This window comes from Lepidochelys kempii, chromosome 6 (genome assembly GCF_965140285.1).
Source record: "Lepidochelys kempii isolate rLepKem1 chromosome 6, rLepKem1.hap1, whole genome shotgun sequence".
NCBI lineage: Eukaryota > Metazoa > Chordata > Testudines > Cheloniidae > Lepidochelys > Lepidochelys kempii.
In genome coordinates this window covers 123,518,538-123,542,373 of record NC_136385.1, presented here as the reverse complement: position 1 = coordinate 123,542,373, position 23,836 = coordinate 123,518,538, and the positions used below count along the sequence as shown (strand labels likewise).

Sequence of the window (23,836 nt, the reverse complement as noted above, 5' to 3'; positions counted from 1 at the left end):
GCACTACAGTACTTGTATGAGGTGAACTGAAAAATACTATTTATTTTATCATTTTTACAGTGCAAATATTTGTAATCAAAAATATGAAGTGAGCACCGTACAGTTTTTATTCTGTGTTGTAACTGAAATAGATATATTTGAAAATGTAGAAAAACATCCAGAAATATTTAATAAATTTCAATTGGCATTTTATTGTTTAACAGTGCGATTAATCACGATTAATTTTTTTGTAGTTAATTGCGAGTTAACTGTGATTAACTGACAGCCCTAGTTAAAACCACCAACAAAACAATGATGCTAGATTTGACAGGATTAAGGAGATATGATCATCATGTGGTCTCCCTGCCAGTTCTGTTCTTGTGAGCTGGGAGAGGGCTCGTAGGCACTACAATCATACAAATATTTTTATTTTTGCACAATTAACCAACTTCTTAAGCGAAGGTCCAGAATTCAATAACACCTGTGTACAATACAGCCATAACAAATCAATTTTCCATGGCTTCTACTTCAATCCACATATTTAGTTTTTAATTAAATCAGACCTCAATGAACTGTGTTAAATCTAAATAAATACAGATGCTATAAAAAAAAAAGTTAAAGACTAGAAGTACCTAAAGAATTTAGAAAAATATGGACTGAGATAAACAGGAGGAAGTTTTAATAAATAATTCAAGGTAATATATTTTAATCCATGTAAAGGACAAAACAGCAAAATGCTGATTACAGAGCAGTAATGCAGAGAAGGATTTGAAGATGACAGCAAACACATTAAACATGAGCACATGGTGCAATGATGTCGCATAAAGAGCAAACACTAATCTGGGTATATCTGATAAAACTAAGAAGGTGATTATTTTATCCATCTTTAGAAAAGTGACATCTGGAGCACTTTGCTCACTTATAGGCTTCTCATTACAGAAAGAGGATTGGTTAACCATTCCCTCGAAAGCAGGGCAACAGAAGTGATGAGGAACAGAAGATATGCCTTCATAAAGAGGCTGAAGAAATTGGATACATACAGTTTGGGGAAGAGACTGCAAAGCAGAGATACAATATTACAGAAATAAAAATGTGGGAGAATTATGCAGAGTAGTTAAAAAGTGGCAAGATTGAAAGAACAATCCAAACGTAGAAAAGAGAAAAAAATCCAACTTCAGGAAAGAATTTGGAAGCATGAGGTCAATAAGGCAATAAGGTTTACTTATTTACAGGGAAATCACCAAGGCACAATCATTAAGTGTCCAAGAAAGAAATTATTTTAACTGTGGTAAAAATGTTAGAGTAAACCCTGCACTTATGTGGGGATAATGCAAGGGCAACCCAGGAGGTGCCATTAGCAGTGATACGTACAAAGACATTTGGCCTCTAAGATCATATAACAGACAAAACTATTGATATTTTATTTTTAGAGCGCACACAGAATTGGACTTAAATTGTTGTGGGTACAGGGTGATGGTAAAGCATATATCTAAGCAGGTTCTCCCTTATTCCTATAAACATTATCTCTATTTATGATTTGAATTAGGAAGTAATGTTAAAGTTACAGAGCACAATCAATATGCAAGCACCAGACTTACATGGTATCTACATAGGATTACTTGTACCTAGAAAACCTAGTTTTTACTCCCAGCTCTGCCACAGGCTTCCTTTGTGGCCTAAAACAAATAGTTTGGCCTCTGCCTCATTTCTCTCCTTCACACCCACATCTGTAAGATGTGGATCCTACTTCACCAGGTGGTGTTAAAATTAATTCATGTTCGTCAAATCCTTTCTCCACCTTAAAAATCTATTCAAATATTTTGGGATCTTCCAGTGGAAAGTGCTACGGAACTTCTAATTATAAACGGCATGAAAATACTAGCTACTTAACAATGACACTTACTGTAGTAGGCTGAAAAGTAACTATTCTAACCTGCGCTGTTCTATTTAAATCCCATGTTACTACATGGGATTTTATATGGGGGAGAATGGTAAGCACCTTTTTAAAAAAATGTATGCAAGTTTTATTTGTGTCTAGCTTAGAAAGTTACAACATTTTGACAAATAACTTTTATATACAGATCTGGAAAAGGTTTTGCCTGCTTGTGATGCTTTTTATTTATTTATTTATTTATTTAAACTTTAAACCACTTCTCATTTTTCTTGAAAGACAGGAGCACTTTTTCACACAATCTCACTGATTAATGCTGAGTACCAACCACCAATTACTGTATACCCACAATGATTCAAACAACACTGTGCAACTGGCTGCTACGGAGTATGGACATATGAAATGGTTAGTTTTTAATTTCCTTATGATATGTTTTCAGCTAAGCAGTAAGGGGATGACTATTAACACTGAGCTATGACTCACATCTCTCCTACACGATGTATTTCAAGTAGAGCCAGCCATCCTTAACATTTTTGCCAGGCCTGCAAAATTAATTTTTGCCATCCCAAATGTAGCAACTCCTATCCACCATGCACACCATGCACAGTAATTTGGGTTAGTGTGATGATTCTTTGGGATACATCTCAAATGTAACATTCATTTTACATACTGCATGGAGTTCTCTCTGTATACTGTTTCCTGCAGCAGCTGGGCTCCACTTCTGCAGTTTGTTCCTTTCAGTCCCACTGGTCAGTTTATACTGATTTATGCTTTCACAGTGATCTTTGTAAGGAAGGACAACTAGAAACTTTCTTCTTTTCAGTTCTTTTAAGAAGTAACTCAGCTTTCATGCCTAATTCGCCCAAATCTTGGTGAGGGGAGAGAACACACCACCATATGCTGTACGTAGCCCAAAAGGACACTCCAATTACAAGTATCCACAGCCAGTAAACTGGCCCAGCACAACAAAATCTCAGAAGTTGTGTTCAAAAACTTTATGGATTATTGGGTAGAATTGAAGTGAGGGAGGGGTTCAAAGAAAAAAAGCAAGAGATTTCTGTGTGCATTCTAAAGCTGCCCTCTCAGCATTTTTCAAATCTCTTATAATTTCATAAAATGAAAAATGCCAACACTGCCAAATTAAGAATCACTGAATACAAATGCTTTATCAGCAATCTGCAGGCTAGTGTTGTTAATTTACATTTCAGAACAATGAAACTTTAAGAAGTCAGTCACTCACTGGTTTGAAGTTTGACCATGGTAAGTCATGGTAGCAGCTTGTAATTAGGGCAGCACTGCTTATTGCTTTGAACTGCTTTTATCCCGCTGACAGCTCTTACCTTTTCAGAGTTTGTAAAAACATCAGACTTCAGCTCTCCATCCAGAAACTCATTAAAGTATTTCATCAGTTTCTGAGCCTCCACAGCCCGTTGCCGTGGCGTGTTTACCCCCTCCAGTTGGTCACCAAGGTGACAGACCTTAGTTGCTACATAGCTGATGTGCTCATCTAGTTCTTGGAAATGTTGGAAGGCAACCTGGGAGAACACAGACATGCCTATAAAATACCCAATTTTTCCACTTACTGTACTTAAAAAAAGTAAACAATCGATTCTATCTAGTATCAGTCAGAATGACAAGCAAACCAAACTGGACACCTAAATTACAAGCTCAGTGCTCTCAGAGCAGGAGAGACAACTCCTGTGATGGGAAAAGAGATATATGATTCATTTAGAGTGTACCTCTAGTTGCCCAGTGTTCAGAAAAGTGTAAAGCAAGTAAGTGAAGAGCCATATAACCCAGTGGTTCTCAACCCATGGCTGGTTTCCAGCCCAATCAGCACACAGCTGTGGCCCATGTGACATCCTCAGAGCCATACAGGTAGTATATATATCGTGTGGATTCAGCCCACATAACACAATGAGCTGCCAATGCAGCCCACAATGGTAAATAGGTTGAGAAACACTGATATAAGCAAACAGTGAAGATGAAAGGCAATAGTCTATAATCCGACCTGGAATTTTAGTATTTTAAAACTAATAAAACAGGTCGTGGCCCAATGCTCAGCTGATGTAAACTGATGTAGCTCTACTGAAATCAGTGAAGCTATGTTGATTTTCACCAGCTGAGGACCTGGACCCATATCTTTTAGCAGAGATATTTATGTAAAATACCAAAAATAACTTGTAAAGTACCAAAACTAGATGTGACTTTAGTTACAAATGTGTATTGTCTTTGTCTATGCTCAAACTTTGTCTTTCTCTATGCTAAAAGATATGGGGCCAAATCCACACACATCCATACAGACTTCGTATGTATATGGTTTGAAAATGAACGTTTTCAGTTATGCATAAGATATTGCAAATAAGATTCACATTTTATAATTTTATTCTTAGTTGACTGATACTCACATCCCAGACTAGCACCCAAAATTTGGATTTGTGAAGACATAAGAATGCCCATAATAACCCAGTATCCTATCTTCTGATAATGGTCAGTGCCAGATGATTCAAAGGGAAGTAACTGAACAAGACTGGCAAAACCACCTTCTCGCAGTCAGAGGTTTAGGGATACCCAGAGCATGGTGGGTTCAGGGTTGCATCCCTGAACATCTTGGCTAATAAATTCATTGACAGGTCCATTAATGGCTATCTAATTCTTTTTTTAACCCAGTTATGCTTTTAGCCTTCACAACATTCCATGGCAATGAGTTGCACACATTGACAGAAAGATACCCCTACCTTGTGTTCTGCATGTTCCTGAGCAGCTCAATAGCAGTGGTGACTCTTGTTTATCACTATTTTAATTCTTACATAATTATGCTCCAAATACTTGACATGGCTGGCTGACTATTGGTACCTGGCCCTTGCACTCACTTCACTGTGGAAACATACCAGTCCTCATACATTGTAGAAAGCAGTGCAGGGTTTGCTACTCAACAAAGCTTCACTCCACTATAAATGGGTTTCACTCTAGTACATAGCCATTAGCAACTACAGTTTAAGTACTGCATTTAAAAGATTATTTTCCTCCCATTTAGTCCTCTCCCCAGTAGATAGTTGCCAACAACTCCCAGGAGAACGGGGAGGAATTCCTAGCTCTTGGTTTTGTTGCAGAGGCTCCCAGCAAGGAACGAAGAGGAGCTGGTCTTGCTAAAGCTACTCGCACAGCGACTGAACATACGGCCTTCATGAGAACCCCAGCAGTTGCCAATACCTCCCGCAGGGGTTGAAGAGCCCAGAAATCCCTGAAGTAAAGACCTGTTTTACATATAAGACTAAGACACACACACACACTTTTTTTTTTTTTTTTTTTTTTTAAAAGAGAACTGTTTACAGAGATCTGATTGCAAATTATGGTCCCACAGTATTGAGAATTTTTGTATAGGATAACACATTTTTCAATAGCTTTTATAATTTAATACTGACTATACACCTTAGTTCTTACCTGGTTGCTTTTCTGCAGCTCTTGTACTTTCTTGGCAAATTCCTTGGCTTCTTTCTGGCAATGCTGTTCTAACTTCTCCACCTTTCTTTGAATCCTTTCATCCATTACCTGTAGTTCTTGGATATGATTTACAAATTCTTCTAATAATCTGATTTAAAAAATGATGATTTGATAAAGCAGATTTTAGTATGAAAAGGTTTATCTTACTACAGTAAAAACGTATTAAAGCCACAGGCCTAAGAAACCCACTCATCTGCAGGAAGTGGGAAGCTTTCTTTGGCTAGTGATTGAACCTAAGGTATCAATCTCTGTAGAATTGAAGCTTCTGGCTTTTTTTTAAATTACATTTATAGCTCTTACACCTGTGCATTTCATATTTTTATATAGATATAGATATAGCAGCTTGGAAAAAAATTGCCAGGCACTTACTAGCCCAAGGACTTGTCTCCATTAGGGATTTTTACAATGGTTTTCTTGCACCAGTGCAAAAATTCCTAATGTAGACAAACACTAGGCCTTCTCACCAAGGTGAAAAATGTAAGGAATAAAACAGTCACAGGACTAACCCTAATAACAAAAGACAAATGAAAGATCAGGGAACTCTGCATCTGGGGAAATGCTGGATTAGCCGAGGAGAAGGTGATGGCATTTCTTCCAGGATGCTGTTCCTGGACCCTGTTTGGAGGATCCACTTTTTCATATTAGCCTCTGGCGAGTAAGTGTCCAAATAATTTGAAGCCCTTCCAACCTGATCCAACTACTAGAAGGGAGAAGGAGCACACACTCTCTGCTCACTTCTTCCATCCCAAAGAGTCTCCAGGCAACTGTGAAGTGAAGGAAGAGTGGCTCTGCTATTCTACCCTTCCTGTGCCTCCTTCCAGTGAGTAGCTCCAGAGCCTACCTCCTCTGAGGCTTATAGCTTTTCCATCAAGCAGCTGCATGAAACTGACCTGATTCTTGTCAGTTTCACCACTGCTCCCACTGGTCTGAATGTCAGTGTTTACTGCTGCTAAGACTGACCAGCTTTCACTTAACTGCAGCTTCACAAAGTTATGAGCAGAAGCAGTACAGTGCATTAGTTTATATACTGTTCACATTTCAAAAGCCATCATTGTAACTGTAAGGACTAAAAAAAAAAAAAATCTTAACTTATTAAATGTTAGATTGTGCAGAAGTTCATGAAACTTACCCACCATGGGCAATATGGTAATGCTGCCACGTTATTATTCTTGAAAATCTAAGCTTATGGTTATGAAAGTAATCTTTAAAATGTGGCCTGAACGTAAACCACTGACACAATGACTACTGTTTAAAAATAATGACTCAGAAGTGTGAACCTCTTCCATTCATTTCAATGGGTGACTTCAGTTCTCAAGTCTAATTCCAGGGACAGGACCATTCTAGAAACCCCCATCCCAACTGCTCCAGCTGTCATGGAGGATAGGTCTATCAGTGGCTATTAGCCAGGATGGGCAGGGATGGTGTCCCTCACCTCTGTTTGCCAGAAGCTGGAAATGGGCAACATGGGATGATTACCTGTTCTGTTCATTCCCTCTGAAGCACCTGCCATTGGTCACTGTCGGAAGACAGGATACTGGGTTAGATGGATGTTGAATCTGACCCAGTATGGCCTCTCTTATGTCTAAAGGACTGGGCTTCTCACTAGGGGGTTGTCACTGAACCTTATTAATGAAGCCTCTATCTTGGTCTTTCATATGTACCTCTGGCTAGAATGGGCTTGTCCACATGTGGAGATATCTAATTCCATGTGCAGACATTCTTATTGTGGAATAAGAGTGTCTTGTTCCTCTTTAGCTTGATCTACTGTAGAACACTTAATCCAGAATGTGGGTATTCACACATGGAATTATTCAGGAATAGCTATTGTGCTCTAACTTAATCCAAGTTAATTTAGGTATACCCTAAATTGAGTCCTACTGAGCACTCCTAAATTGTGACTAAAAAAGGAAGAAGGGACACCCACCCACCCCCAAAATACTCATACTCTAGTCAGTGATGGCTTTAAGAACAGCACTGGTGAGAGTAAAGTCATAATGAACAGCACTGATTGAAACATGGATTCTTTTCAACATATCAGAAAATCAAAATTGCTTAAGCCAACATGGTCTTCCCCATGCTAACCAGGGTAACAAATGAATATGAATATTTTGTGGAAGATGCTGAGACAACAATGCTCCACCGTATAAAAAAACAAAGTGGTACAGAATATTTTCACTCCCCTGCCCCCCAAGGGTATTGCTGCATAGAATTTTTACTTAATTGACTTTACTTGGTGATTAAAGTTATTAACACATGAAAAAGAAGGCTGGCCTTGTTGCCTAAGGACACTCCTCAACCCACCTCTCCTTTTGACTGGAAAAAAATTACCACTGTCAAAGCATGAGGCCAAGTAGAAGCCATTCCCTTTTATTTAAAAAGGGATTTCCCTGCTCATTTCTTACTGCTATATTTTTTTCCCTAAATAAAATTGTTCTGAAAGTTCATTAAAAATCTGGCTTGTGGTCACATATTTTAGCAATTCTCCCAGTTGGAGATCTTCTTGGATACATGCCGACACTGCACATAGCTCTGCTACAGATGTAAAAAACAATCTGAATAATTAAAGATTGTTAAAACAAATTATACATTTTCATTTACCTTTTGGGATCAAAAGCTTCTGCGCCACCTCTGGAACCTCCTCCAGGAGTTCGCCATGCCAGGCGTTCAATGTACTCATCTGCCACAAAAGGCTCCTAGACACAGAATAAAGACTCTTTACAATGTGCCACAGTGGGTAATTTACTAAGTTGCAGTTTTCACATCATTACGAAAGTCGTTAAAAACTCTGTTGCAATAAAGGCCATACACAGTGTTGACAGTAACCATCACCTTTCTTGTTTATATATTTAATCTACAAATCTACAAACCATATAAGAATGGTATACTGAACATCTAATTCAAAGATTGCCAAACTATGGTCTGTGCGCTACTGGTGATCCACAGAACAATTGCTGGTGGTCTGCGAAGAGCTAACTGTTAACAGGGTGCTGGCTCTTCTTGTTTCCAGAGGAGACAAAAAGACCAGAGGGGAGGGAAGGGAAGGATACAAAGAAGAGCAAAGTGGACAGTGTGATTAATTTCAACAAAAGCAGAGAATGCCAATTATCATTTTTTAAAAAGGACAACATACTTGGACAGCTAAAATACAAATTTACTAAAATAACTTTCCCATAAAAACAAATGCTGTACCTACCAGAGACGTTACGCAACAGTGAATGGGAGGGAAGACAGATTATTTCTCCATTCATTCGATTAAGATGCAGTTCCCACTAACTAAAACTTGCAATTCTCTTATAAAAAATATTGAAAAATACACAATTTAGTGACACCCACCCTCCTTTAAATCAGTATATTACTCACCATTTCTACCCCAGTGCTATATTAGCAGCCACAGTCTCATGAATCCCAAGAGTTCAACATTAACCCTTTATGGGCCCAGTAACATACATAGGATCAGGATCTTCCCTTATCCCATTTGAAAGCTTTCAGATGATGTATAGTATTAGTTCTAAAAAAGAAAAGGAGTACTTGTGGCACCTTAGAAACTAACCAATTTATTTGAGCATGAGCTTTCGTGAGCTACAGCTCACTTCATCGGATACTAACATATCTTGAAATAGTCACTCAAATAGAGTCAGAACAAAAGTAGAAGGAAAGTAGAATTTTAATGTTTGATACTTGAAATAGAAATGTCTGCTTTCCAACTATTAGTTCATCAGACACATTAAAATGATTTCTGGTTGCTCAAACTAGCTAAGTTATTTTGGCACTAGTCCAAGACTTTAAATAGCAACTCCCAAAATTCTGACCAGAGTAATGCTGTGACCTATCCAGAAGAAAAAAGAAAAGCTCTAAATACACATTTTAATACACTGACACAGACTTTACATGTTGAAATGTGTCATCTGACAGAACACACAAGCTCCTCCCCTCCCACATGGCACTTAAGTGATACTGTGAGTTAGGAGCCTTTGCCTTTCAAGTTCGAGGCGTGATCTATATTACAAAATTCAGTTGACATAAGCCACCTTGCAGCGACCAAGTTGTGCACGTGTCTTCACTTAAATGCGTCTCCCACTGATGTAAGCGTCCCCTTACAGCAATGCAGTAACAGTAACATCACCGCCCCAACCAGCGTTGTGCCATGGTCAATATACAGAGGTTGATGCAGTGTGAGCACAAACACTGCACTACCTTTGTCGATCCTAACAGTCCTCCAGCAACTGTTCCACAGTGCCCGACACTGACCGCTCTGCTTACAATGAACTCCACTGCTCAGGGTCATGGAGACCAGCAGTCAATCCCCACCACTATGGTTTTAAAGCTTCACAAATTTTTGAAATGCTTTGAAATGACTGTCCAGTTGGGCAAGCACACCTAGCAGTCTCCATTATTGTGTATAACTAGCTGAGCATGCCAGCTAAAGGATCTGGATGAGCTTGCTTGGAGTAGACAGGAGATATTTTGTTGGGGATTGGTCCTGCTTTGAGCAGGGGGTTGGACTAGATGACCTCCTGAGATCCCTTCCAACCCTGATATTCTACGATATTGGATCTCCTGGGCCTGTGGGGAGAAGAGGCTTTACAGGCACAGCTACAGACCAGCAGTAGAAATGTGGACATCTATAAGCAAATTGTGCGTGAACGTGAAGGAACTGCAGCAGTCATACTGGAAGCCAATAGCTGATCTGGTGCTGAGCCGCAGAACTCCGCTTTTACAAAAAGCTGCATACCATACTTGGCAGAGACCCCATCACCACCCCACAGACCACCATTGATACTTCATAGACTCACAGACTTTAAGGTCAGAAGGGACCATTATGATCATCTAGTCTGACCTCCTGCACCACACAAGCCACAGAATCTCACCCACCCACTCCTGCAATAAACCTCTCACCTATGTCTGAGCTATTGAAGTCCTCAAATCATGGTTTAAAGACTTCAAGGTGCAGAGAATCCTCCAGCAAGTGCCCCACACTGCCGAGGAAGGCAAAAAACCTCCAGGGCCTCTTCCAATCTGCCCTGGAGGAAAATTCCTTCCCAACCCCAAATATGGGGATCAGCTGAACCCCGAGCATGTGGGCGAGACTCACCAGCCAGACACCCAGCAAAGAATTCTCTGTAGTAACTCAGATTCCACTCCAACATCCCATCACAGGCCATTGGGCCTATTTACCACAAATAGTCAAAGATCAATTAATTGCCAAAATCATGTTATCTCATCATACCATCTCCTCCATAAACTTATCGAGCTTAATCTTGAAGCCAGATAGGTCTTTTGCCCCCACTGCCTCCCTTGGAAGGCTGTTCCAGAACTTCGCTCCTCTGATGGTTAGAAACCTTCGTCTAATTTGAAGTCTAAACTTCCCGATGACCAGTTTATATCCATTTGTTCTTGTGTCTACATTGGTACTGAACCTCCCAGGAGCCTGAGGCACAGGCACCTGAATTGAACAGTGAGGACAAGAAGGTGGTGGAAGATGATGAGGGATATGCAACCGGGGGATCTAGCTATGATGTGAGCCAAGACCTGTTTGAGACTCAACCACAGTCCAGTCAGGCCCAGCAGTCACACACACAGGTGAGCCCAATGCGGGGGAAGTGTATAAATGTATTTTCCATGAAAATGATTTACTGATGGAGCCTCCAACTTAACATGACACAACTATCGACTTTTCATTAATTTATTTGTACTAGAAGAGGGAGCAGTAAAACAAGAAGTAGAGTTATCTGCTTTTCATTCCCCTGTAGAGTTAGGCGGGGGAGTGAAGGAGTGTAGAGCAATTTGTTTATTTACACAGGTATGTCCCTTAAATCCTCCCGAGAGATCTCAATGAAACTTTCATGGAAGTACTCTGCTATCCTCTCCAGAAGGTTTCAAGGGATGGCAGCCTTTTTTCTTCCTCTCCACTAGGACACTTTCCCCACTAGTCGGCAATAACTTCGGCAGGCACCATTGCAGTACACAGGCTAACAGCACACAGGCCCAGGCAGCTTCAGGTCACCAGCAGCAGCTGTGCGCTCTGTGTCTTTGTCACCCTCAGGAGTGAGATATGAGCTAAAATCACTCTCACCTATGGAAAATGGGGCCAGTATTCAGTGCCGTTGCCCTATACTTGTCATTTCATGTAATTGACCAATTCCCTCCCCTTTTCCTCATTCCTGGAAGGCCATTCTCACCATGGCTGGTGCTGCGAGTGGCAGAGGATTGCCAATTTTGGTTGGACATATTCCTGGAGATTTAATCACAACATAATCTTTAAAGATTAATCTTTAATTCCTGGAGACTCCAGGCCAATAGTGGAGAGTTGGCAACCATAAAGTGGCACCGTGCACAAGCGTTCTGAAGCAGAAGTGTCAGTGAGCATAAAACTTGCTTAAAACTTTAGCACAACAAGGGAAGGGAGTTCTGAATCTTAACTTTCGCTTTCCATTGACGATGGTAACTGACAATGGGTGTGTTTATTTGTAGCTGCTATGGTAGCAGTCTTGAGGGTTCGGCCTCCACACCCACAGAGTGCCTGAGAAGAGATAAGAAGGAGAAAGAAGAGGACTTGGGATAACAGATTCAGTGAGATTCTGCAAGCCAGTGCTGCATCACACCACGAGCAGAGGACCTGGGGTAAATAATGCAGACTGTAGGGAAAAGGAAAGAGAGGACAGTAAAAAAGGTTCAGGAGTCACAGTAGGAAAGGATAGGGAGATGCACCAGGACATAGTGGGGCTTCTCCAGCAGCAAACACAACTGCAAACTCTTGTGGTTCAACAATCATGGGCTCACCTTCACCTGCAGTACCCAGAGAACTCCATTATAGCACCTCCCTACACTCCCCTCAACATTCCACATGGCATCAGAGGCTGCATCCCTACCCCTACCACTCCATACCAAGGGACATTAAGGACAACCACAGCTTCACATACACTGACGTGAGAGCGCCCTGGTTGTTGTATGTGCAGCTAAAATGGATATGAACATTCTTTCCCCTTCTTAAACTCTGTTCCTAAGTTTTTAACATATTTGATTTTAATTTGCACAGTATTTTTTTTGCACTGTATTGGTTAGTAAAATCCTATTGTTTGGAAAATAATTCATCTTTATTAGTTCCCAACATATGCTGCAGAATGCCTAGTGGTATTGAAAACACCAACTTACTTGTTACTGTACAGTGTGACAACTCATAGGATCAGTGACAAAAAACAGCATAATAAACATAATTGTACAACAAAAAGAACAGGAGTACTTGTGGCACCTTAGAGGCTAACAAATTTATTAGAGCATAGGCTTTCTTGAGCTACAGCCCACTTCATTGGATGCATAGAATGGAACATATAGTAAGAAGATATATAAACACACATCCAGATAAGTTGGAAGTTGCCATATAAACTGTGAGAGGCTAATTAGTTAAGATAAGCATTTATCAGCAGGAGAAAAAAAACTTTTGTAGTGATAATCAAGATGGCCCATTTAGACAGTTGACAAGGTGGTGTGAGGATACTTAACTTAGGGAAATAGATTCAATATGTGTAATGACCCAGCCACTCCCAGTCTCTAGTCAAACCCAAGTTAATGGTATCTAGTCTGCACATTAATTCAAGCTCAGCAGTTTCTCGTTGGAGTCTGTTTTTGAAGCTTTTCTGTTGCAAAATTGCCACCCTTAAATCTTTCATTGAGTGGCCAGAGAGGCTGAAGTGTTCTCCTACCAGTTTTTGAATGTTATGATTCCTGATGTCAGATTTGTGTCCATTTATTCTTTTGCGTAGAGACAGTCCGGTTTTGCCAATGTACATGGCAGAGGGGCATTGCTGGCACATGATGGCATATATCACATTGGTAGATGTGCAGGTGAATGAGCCCCTGATGGCGTGGGCTGTGATTAGGTCCTATGATGGTGTCACTTAAATAAGTATGTGGACAGAGTTGGCATCGGGCTTTGTTGCAAGGATAGGTTCCTGGGTTGGTGTTTTTGTTGTGTGGTGTGTGGTTGCTGGAGAGTATTTGCTTGAGGTTGGGGGGCTGTCTGTAAGCGAGGACTGGTCTGTCTCCCAAGATCTGTGAGAGTGAGGGATCATTGTTCAGGATAGGTTGTAAATCTTTGATGATGCGCTGGAGAGATTTTAGTTGGGGGCTGAAGGTGACAGTTAGTGGCGTTCCGTTATTTTCTTTGTTGGACCTGTCCCGTAGTAGGTGACTTCTGGGTACTCTTCTGTCTCTTTCAATCTGTTTTTTCACTTCACCAGGTGGGTATTGTAGTTTTAAGAATGCTTGATAGAGATCTTGTAGGTGTTTGTCTCTGTCTGAGGGGTTGGAGCAAATGCAGTTGTATCGTAGAGCTTGGCTGGAGACAATGGATCACGTGGTGTGTCCTGGATGGAAGCTGGAGGCATGTACAACAAGCACCACAATATTAATAGGTGCATTGACAGTGTAACATTCATAGATATACACCAAGCACCAAACAGCTACTAACAGGCCCCAAAACAGCACAGTACACCACAGTGCATTACTGTTGCTCACTGTTAAAGCGCTCGTTCAAAGCCCGAGCTGTATAACTTCATGTTGAACTCTTTTAATAGCCCTTGTGTCTGGCTGTTCAAGCTCAGCAAATAGCAGCTCCATCTCCACCATCTGCCATGGCTAAAAATTTTCACCCTTTGCTTCACAAATATTATGCAGTACACAGCAGACAGCTACAACCATGGGGATGTTTTTCTCACTGAGATCCAATCTTGTGAGTTAAGGACACGAGCATACCTTCAATCTACCAAAAGCACATTCAGTTGTCATTCTTCATCCACTGAGTTGGTAGCTGAATCTTTCCTTGGTACTGTCAAGTTGGCCTGTATATGGCTTCATGAGCCTGGGGAACAAGGAGTAGGCTGGTCCCCAAACATCACTACTGGCATTTCAATCATAGCTAATGGTAATCCACCAGTCAGGAAAGAAAATCCCTGCCTGTAGCTTTCTGAACAGTCCTGCATTCTTAAAGATGCGAGTATCATGCAGTTTCCCTGATCAGTCAACATTGATGTCAGTGTCCCCATAGCAGAAAAGTAGCCCTTTCTGTTGTTGTACTCTGTGACAAATTGATCTTGTGCCAAAATAGGGATATGAGTGCCATCTATTGCCCTACCGCAGTTCAGGAGCCCCAATGTTGCAAAGCCATCAATTATGTGCAGCATAATGCCAAGAATCACAGTCCTGCACAGCAGGAGACAATTCATGGCCCTGCACACTTGCATGACAACTGCCCCCACCGTAGATTTTCCAACTCCAGAATGATTTCCCACTTACTGGTAGCAATTTGGCACTGCAGGTTTCTACAGTGCTATCGCCACTCACTTATGACCTACTGAGGTCCCTTTCAGCCCTACACTTCTATGATTCTACGATTCTCCACTGTCAGTGCAGCTCTCATTCTAGTGTCCCTGCACTGGTGGCCTGGGGTGAGCTTGGCACACAGAGCCAGAAAGGTGGCCTCTCACATCTGGAAGTTCTGCAGCCATTGTTCATCATCCCAAGCCTGCTTTATGATGCAATCCCACCAGTCAGAGCTCGCTTCTCGTGTCCAGAAGCAGCGCTCCACCATCAGTAACTGTTCCATGAATGCCACCAACAACCTTGAATTGATTCTTGCTTTGTCCCACAGCAATCTTCCCTGCACAAAATCACCATGTTCCCTGCTGACTGACTACTTCCTGTGGTTCTGCAAATACTAGAGAATCATGCACCCTGTGCTTGCAATGCTCATAACTATAGTGCGGAGCTGTGCAGGCTCAATGCTTCTGTCAAAAATGGCACATAGCGAGAAGAGCCACATGAGTTCATGGGATTTAAAAAAATACAACAATTATGGGATATAGATGACATTATGGAATGCAGAAAGTTGCATGCTGGGAAGCTGACCCCTTCTGCCCAGTTAACCCTGTGTGACCCATGTCTACCCCATCATGCACTGCCAAAACTTCACAAAAGACATGCACTTGTCGTGGTGAGTTTCACAGTGGGATACCTACACACTGTATATTGACACAAGCACTCCTGGTGATTACACTTGAGCCAAGTATGCATATGCACGTGCGATATACTAACCGTGGTGGCTTTATGCCAACAAAATTTGTGTAGGCAAAAGTTTGTAGTGTAGACATGCCCTGAGTAGCTACACTGGAATTTTGGCTTTGGTTTCAAGCAAATAAGTGAAGACAAGATTTTTCCCAAAATGCTTTTATTTTTTACCCTCACACATTCCTTACCCTAACACAAAGATCCCTCCCACTTTTACCTTAGTTTAAAATAAAGTAAGTAATTTAAACTTTCATATTTTTAAACTGCTCACTCTTTTCATAGAAGTTAGTAATAGAAAAGACTTAATCTCCCTTCAAATATAGATTTGCTCCCTAAAGTAAGTCTGAGTGCTTTGTCAAGTCTGGTTATAAAATTCCAAAAGTAACTGGGATTTCACCACATCTCTAGAAAGACTTCTCCACAAACTAGTACATCTCAGTGTCAAAGTTTTTACTGGTATGCAGACTGTCTCCCCTTTTTCAGATTCATCCCATTAGCTCTAAATTAAAATCCTGTGTATTATACTAAATTTAACTCCTCTCCTTCCCTGATCTTTATTATCCAAATATTTGTGAAGATGTTTCCATCTTTATTCATAATTTAGGTAAGCTATTCATAGTTATTTTAATTTTTTCTTCATAAGTCAATCTCTTCAGCTTCTTAGCCATTTTGTGACTCTTCCCTGAGCTTTTTCTGTAAAGATGTGCTAGGCACCTCCAATATAGGTAAGAAGTCCTTTCCCAAACAGCTTGCAGTCCAGTTGCAGCTACCTCATTCAGTGATGTAGTGTTCCAAACTGAGTACAATATTCTAGGTGATTCATACCACAGCCACACAGAGAAGAACTATTACCTCCTGTTTTCTTGATGTGACATCTTTGCATATGCATCCAAAAACAAAAAAAAAAAAATCACATTGTAAGATGTGGCGGCTACCAAAAAAAAAAAAGCGCCAGTTTGTCTAATGTGATAACCTCTATTGCTTCTACAATCTTTCAACATTACTGCTTTCTAGGTTTCTCCTTCCCCTCAAGTAAGTGTGTTTCAAATAATTTTTCCCTGAAGATTCATTAGCTTGCAAACTTACTTTATTTTACAAAAACTATTTTAAAAAAGCCTAAAGTAATGTGAATAGAAATGTCTTCTTGCGATTTTGTGTGTCAAATTCTTCAACTATTTGTTAAGCTTTGACTGTGCTTAGCACTGCACAAGGCAGTTCCTATACTATGGATCTTACAATCTAAACACACAGACAAACAGTTTTAGATAAAAGTTTTTTCCATGTGACCTGACACATAAGAATACAAGGTAAATGCTCAGATTTCATTGAGAGAGAGAGAGAGAGGTTTCAGTACATTTTACATTTGAGAATATTGCAGGGACTAAAATGCACATCAGTACATAATGTATAATATGACTCAAGCCCACAAACAGTACTGAATTTGAACTCATTCAATATGATATGTGTGGGTGTTTTTTGGTTCTTCGGAGTAATATTTTCAAGGGAAAGCAACTTGATATCTAATCAAATTTTTAATACAAGTTAAAACTACATTAATGTAGCAGACAAGTCCTTTTACCTCCTGGCCAACTTTGGTAATTTTACATTCACATTTTCTTCTCCCCATTGTTGTGTGAAAGTTACACACACACACACACACACACACAAGGGAAATACAAAATATTGATCAATGCATAAAGTAAACTTAGAAAATAGGTTTTCCCGCCAATCTTTCAGTTATAGTAATTTTAGAAGTTAGTGAGCTGTAGCTTATGCTCAAAAAGCATCATTGTCCAATCTTTCTGTCTCTTTAAAAACAAACAAAATATCATAGCTTTTAATCATCAACAACAAAAAGAATATTAGTACTGAATTATCTGTTGCTGCTTCTGTTTTGGCAAGAATTAGAATAGTGGAAAGTATTACATAAAAGCTCAAACAGCTGTGCAATAAAAGTATCTAGAGCAATCTGATGGCTGAGTAAGCATTTTATATTTCCTTTCCACAGTTGCAGAAAACAACAACATTTACTGTAAATGTCATTTCTAAGCACCCAATCCATAAAAGTGATATCATCAGATGAACTCTAACAGGCATTTTCTGTGCAGCTTTGAACCTCCCTCTAGCACCAAAGCAATATATGGGACCATATCTATAGGGCCAAAACAACCATTTAATGATTTAACGACAACTGTGGTTGAATTGGGCAATAATGTGGTTTGGTCTGGCCTGGGCAAATGGAACCAAACTGGATCAAACCATGTTAAAATCCAGCTCAGCCATAATCATGACTGAACTCTATTTTGGCTCAGTAGACAGATCGATCCTTCACGTCCACTCCGGCTCATCAATTTTCACTAAATCCCTGTCCACACCAGTGCACATAATCAGGTTGAAAATAGCTCTCAAACATAGTCTGCCCAAATGTGGCAGTAACACATCTTCTTTTATGTTCAACCCAATTACCACAATAAGATGCATCACTTTTCAAATTTAAACACTAATAGGAGGGTTCCCACAAGCAGCTTATTGACTAATAGTCATTTAAAAAGCTATTACAACTTATTTGCTTAAGTGGACAGAAAAATAGACTGTATTAGGGAACAATGTTTCAAACCTGGTATCTAGGGTAAGGCTTCATCTACACACTACAATTTCAACATGGCTGCTATATAGATATCAAATTCTGGTACATGATAGATACCAAATTTTGCCATCTGAAATGGAAATCCACAACAAAAAGAAAAAGGAAGCAAAACTTAACAGTAACATCTACTTCCTGGGCAAATGCAAGAAACAAAACATTATCAATAACACTCCGATCACTACATACAACTCCAAATACACTGAACAGCTCTGCAGCAGGACTTCAGAAAAACTGAGGAACCATCTCTTGTACCTTACATACTCCAGAAGAGACGACCTCAAACAAGAAATGATCACATACTCCCATACACTGGAAGGAAAAGAACAACAACAGGACAACTACCTGGGGATTATGCAAAAAAACTAAAACACCTATCAGAAAACCTGATGACAGCCATCCAACACCAAAACAAAAAGCAAAACCAACTAAAACAACTCCACAACCCCACAGAACCCCAACACCCCATCATCATCATTTATCAAGACCATCCCTAACCCGAGCTGAATTATCTTTAGTCTCCAAGGAGCAGAACTTCTGCCGCACCATAGAAACTGATACCATACTAACATGGAAAATTAGAAGAATTATTTTGCAGACCCATCCTCAACTAATTATTTCACAACAAAGAGACAACCCACAACTAACATCTCCACCAACAGTCATGAGAAAAAAGAATCATCTGACTGGATACCCCACAGTGATGAAATCACACACTTTATCATTACATTGATTGCTTTAGGAAAATTGACTGTGAAATCCGTAAACTTTACATCCACCACAATCTCTCTACCACTGAGAGGACAGCTACACAGTCCCTGAAATCATCAGTGATCAAACCAGCAGACAAAGGGGAGACATGTCAGTTCTCAACCATGATGAGATTACGTTAACAAGACAAAACAACAACTCTCTGACACCACCTACTATAAAGAAGTCAAAGAACACCCCATACCACAATTTACACAGGAACTTAAGGATATCACCAAGTCCTTCCACAAACAACTCCAGGAGAAACTCTACAACTTCATTTCCCATGAAGCCACCTGAGGGACCCTCCACATGCTTCCCAAGATACACAAACAAAGGAACCTAGGCAGATCCATCTTATCTGGTGATGGCACTTTTATTGGCAGATGATCAGGACTCAGAAACCATCCTCAAACTACTCACCGCACAAAGGGCCAGGATCCTCCAAGACACAACTGACTTCCTCCAGAAACTCCACAACATTCATAATTTCCCTCAAATCATCGTCCTTGCACCATGGATGTCACCTCCCTACACACCATTCCCCCTCATAATGACGGCATTGCTGCCTGCCTCAAATATCTACAAGACAATGGACAACACTCAGATAACCACTCCAAACACACCACCAAACTCATCCATTTCATCCTCACACATAACAATTTTACGTTCAACGACACTTTGACCAAACCATGGGAACAGCCATGGATACTAGGATGGCTCCCCAATATGCCATCCTCTTCATGGACCACTTTGAGGAAGAATTTGTAGCCAAATATACCACAAAAGCAATGATATGCCTGAGATACATCAATGATATTTTCATCTTCTGGACAGATGACCTACAGAGAACCACTCCAACTGCACACACCTAGTTGTCACCTACACCTCACACTGCAACCCATATGGGGTATCATTAAACAGTTACAACCTATACTCAGTGGGGACCACATCTTGAAAGAAATTTTCTCCAACCCACTCTTCTGGCCTTCAAACAACCCCTCAGCCTCTCCAAGCTCATCATCAGAAGCAACTTCCCCACAGGACCAACTCAAAGCAGCACCAGACCCTGCCAGAACAGATGAAAAACCTGAAAACATCTCTCCATTGCTATGATGATCAATATCCCCCACAAGATATCTTTCAAGATGCCTATCACAACATGTGGAGTAGTTCATCCAGTGCACTAAATGTCTCAATAACAACTATGTGGGTGAAACCAGACAATAACTACACTCTCAAATTAACTCGCACAGAAAAATGATAAAAGATAAATAAGTCACCCATGGGTGAACACTTTTCACAAAACCATCATTCCATAGCTGACCTCTGAGTCCTCATCCTCAAAGAAAACCTACACAACACCTTCAAAAGATGAGCCTGGGAGCTTAACTTTGCAAGATACTAAAAATCATGAACCCATTAAAGATGCTGGATTTATGGCTTATTACAATAATCTAACCACCCCTTTTTTGTCCTATGATTGTAGGCGTATTAACAGGCCATTTCCCCTTGAATGGTCTCTGACAATATGTGTTAGCTGCTTATACTAAACAATCTGCTCCACCTTGTATTTAGCTGTGACACTCTGAGTACCTTCCCTACACGTGAAGAGGAGTGCTTTGTTGCTCGAAAGCTTGTCTCTCTCACCAATAGAAGTTGGTCCAATAAAAGACATTACCTCACCCATCTTGGCTCTCTAATATCCTTGGACCAACGCAGCTAAACCACCACTGCAAACCATATTTTGTCATGTTACAATAAATTCCATTTGGTAACGCAGAAAAGACCTAGTGTTTTATGCATATCCAACAGCTACACTGCAAAATGCAACCATGTTAACATAAGAACGGCCGTACTGGGTCAGACCAAAGGTCCATCCAGCCCAGTATCCTGTCTGCCGACAGTGGCCAATGCCAGGTGCCCCAGAGGGAGCGAACCTAACACGGGGTGGGCAAACTTTTTGGCCCGAGGGCCACATCAGGGTTGCAAAACGGTATGGAGAGCCAGGTAGGGAAAGCTGTGCCTCCCCAAACAGCCTGGCCCCCACCCCCATCCGCCCACTCCGACTTCCCACCCCCTGACTGCCCCCGTCAGAACCCGCAACCCATCCAACCCACCCTGCTCCTTCTACCCTGACTGCCCCGCCCCGGGACCTCCACCCCTAACCACCCCCCGGGACCCCACACCCTATCCAACCCCACCGTGCTCCCTGTCCGCTGACCCCTATCCCCACCCCCTGACAGGCCTCCTGAGACTCCCAAGCCTATCCTCAGGGACCGGGCAGGATGGTCCCGCGGGCCGGATGTGGCCTGCAGGCCATAGTTTGCCCACCCCTGACCTAATTGGCAATGATCAAGTGATCTCTCTCCTGCCGTCCATCTCCACTCTCTGACAAACAGAGGCTAGGAACACCATTCCTTACCCATCCTGGCTAATAGCCATTAATGGACTTAACCTCCATGAATTTATCTAGTTCTCTTTTAAACTCTGTTATAGTCCTAGCCTTCACAACCCCCTCAGGCAAGGAGTACCACAGGTTGACTGTGCGCTGTGTGAAGAAGAACTTCCTTTTATGTGTTTTAAACCTGCTGTCCATTAATTTCATTTGGTGGCCCCTAGTTCTTATATTATGGGAACAAGTAAATATTTTTCCTTATTCACTTTCTCCACACCACTCATTATTTTATATACCTCTATCATATCCCCGCTTAGTCTCCACTTTTCCAAATTGAAAAATCCTAGTCTCTCTAATCTTTCCTCATATGGGACCCGTTCCAAACCCCTAAACATTTCAGTTGCCCTTCTCTGAACCTTTTCTAATGCCAGTATATCTTTTATGAGATGAGGAGACCACATCTGTATGCAGTATTCAAGATGTGAGTGTACCAGGGATTTATATAAGGGCAATAAGATATTCTCCATCTTATTTTCTATCCCTTTTTTAATTATTCCTAACTTTAACTAAATTAATGTTGTCTTCAGGCTGAGGGGCAAACGTATTTTTCCAGACACAATTATAAACTAAAGGGTGCGAATATATGGCTCCTTAATGTAGTTATAACACAGTGTTTCAACATTGCTTTTTTCTTTTGATACAAGCCAGAAAAAAGTGTTATAACATGGATCAGTCACAAATATGATTCACAATGTATCTGACTCAAATACAGTAGCAGAATAACTATTCCCAGGGCCAGGGTTAATGCAAATGTTCCCAAATTGGTCCACGGAACATTTCCAGGTGATGTGTGAAGCAAGTGCTGGGTACATGATGCTGACTTGCCTCCATGCAATGGCAAATGGAGATGGTCATAAGAACAATATCGCTACTACAACGGTCCTCACACCATGAAAAAGTTATATTATTTATAGCACCTAGAAGCCCTAGTCTTGGACCCCAGTACTAAGTGCTATACAAACAAATAGCAAAGAGACAATGCCTGGCCCCAAAAAGTTTACAATCCAAGTATAAAAGAAGACACAACAGGAATTTCTTTGTTGGGGCCCTCACTGCACTGAACCCAACACAGCCACTTCTATTTTTCCTTTCTATCCATTTCCCCATCCTTTTATATCTATTCTTCTCCCAGCACAGCAACCCTTGCTCAAGGTCTGCTTTCATTTCTATAGTAGCAGCCGTGTTAGTCTGTATTCGCAAAAAGAACAGGAGGACTTGTGGCACCTTAGAGACTAACCAATTTATTTGAGCATGAGCTTTCGTGAGCTAATTGGTTAGTCTCTAAGGTGCCACAAGTACTCCTTTTCTTTTTTCATTTCTATGTTGTTTCCCATTCCGTCACCTGTGTATGAAGTCGAAAGCTGCATGCTGTTTAGAGTGGGACAGGAGAATTTACTTTTGACAGCCAAGACAGAACTGAGTTTAGGCTGAGCTCACAACACTGGACATCTCCGTTCCTCCAGCAACCAGCTACGCCAGGGACCAGCACAGAAGGAAACCAGCCCCCCAGGGTCTCAGGTGTCCCGGCTTTTGCCACCACTCCTCTCCTGAGGGCTGCGGCACCCATCTATTCTAGCGCCCGCCGCCCGTGGGGCTGAGCCCCAGGGGAGGGAACACTAATTGTGGGAGAGGCAATCCCACCCACTGTGCCCTCTGCTTCACCTCAGATCAGACACCAAACGGACCTCAGCGTGACCTCCCCCCGCCCCCGCTGCCTGCCAACCTGTTGAGCCTCACATCATCCCCAGGACCCCACCCCTTCCCGGCCCCAGAGGAATCCCAGCCCGACCCCCTTTCCCGGCCCCAGAAAACCCCCAGCCCCAGAGGACCCCCAGCCCGACCCCCTTTCCCGGCCCCAGAAAACCCCCAGCCCCACTCCCCCTGCAGCCCCAGAGGACACCCTCCTTCCCCGGCCCCACTGCCCCTCCAGCCCTAGGCCGCAGAGAACCCCCCCTCCACCCGCCCAGGGCCGCCCCGACCCACCTCGAAGAGCTCGGCAGTGGCGGCCATGTCTGTGTTTGTGTCTGTGGCAGCAGCAGCCCCGAGCTCCGCCCCGCCGAGCCCCTCACGCCCCGCCGCCGCCGCCGCCCATTGTGCCCCTGACAGGCCCGCGCCGCGGCACCGCCCCCGCCCGCCGGAAACGGGCCTGGCCTGCGCAGAGGAGCCGCAGCCCGCGCGGTGCGCAGCGCCCGGCCCGGAAGGGCGGGAACGTCCCGCCCCCAGATTCGCGCTCCGCCATCGCCGGGCGGCGCCTCAGTCGGTCCTTCCGCCGGGCAGAGAGCGGCAGTGGGGCGGGGGTGCCCCGGGGCCTGCTCTGGCTTGGGGGGCTGCGGCTGGGCAGAGGCCAGGGGAAGGGGCCTGCTCTGTTTTGGGGGGCTGGGCAGGTGCCTGCTCTGACTTGGGGGGCTGGGGCTTGGCAGAGGCCAGGGGAAGGGCTCCCGGTTTGGGTCCGTAGGCTCTTACTGGGGGGCAGAGGAAGAGGGTGTTCCTGGTCTGGGTGGGGAGGGGTCAGAGATTGTGGGGGGGAAGCTTCTGCTTTGGGGGGGGG

The 23,836-nt window shown here is 42.2% G+C and overlaps 1 protein-coding gene across 1 annotated transcript in view; it reads right to left on the bottom strand.

Moving 5' to 3' along the window:
- The window catches only part of EXOC5 (exocyst complex component 5), a 46,557-nt gene extending 23,122 nt beyond the window's left edge, over positions 1–23,435 (bottom strand). The window contains exons 1-4 of the mRNA XM_073350016.2: positions 23,272–23,435; positions 7,973–8,067; positions 5,315–5,462; positions 3,211–3,405 (exon numbers count right to left, since the gene is read on the bottom strand). Of these exons, the coding sequence (XP_073206117.2) occupies positions 3,211–3,405; positions 5,315–5,462; positions 7,973–8,067; positions 23,272–23,298 (465 nt within the window). The 5' untranslated portion in view covers positions 23,299–23,435. The remainder of the gene's footprint in view (positions 1–3,210; positions 3,406–5,314; positions 5,463–7,972; positions 8,068–23,271) is intronic.
- Between the last annotated feature and the right edge of the window lie 401 nt (positions 23,436–23,836).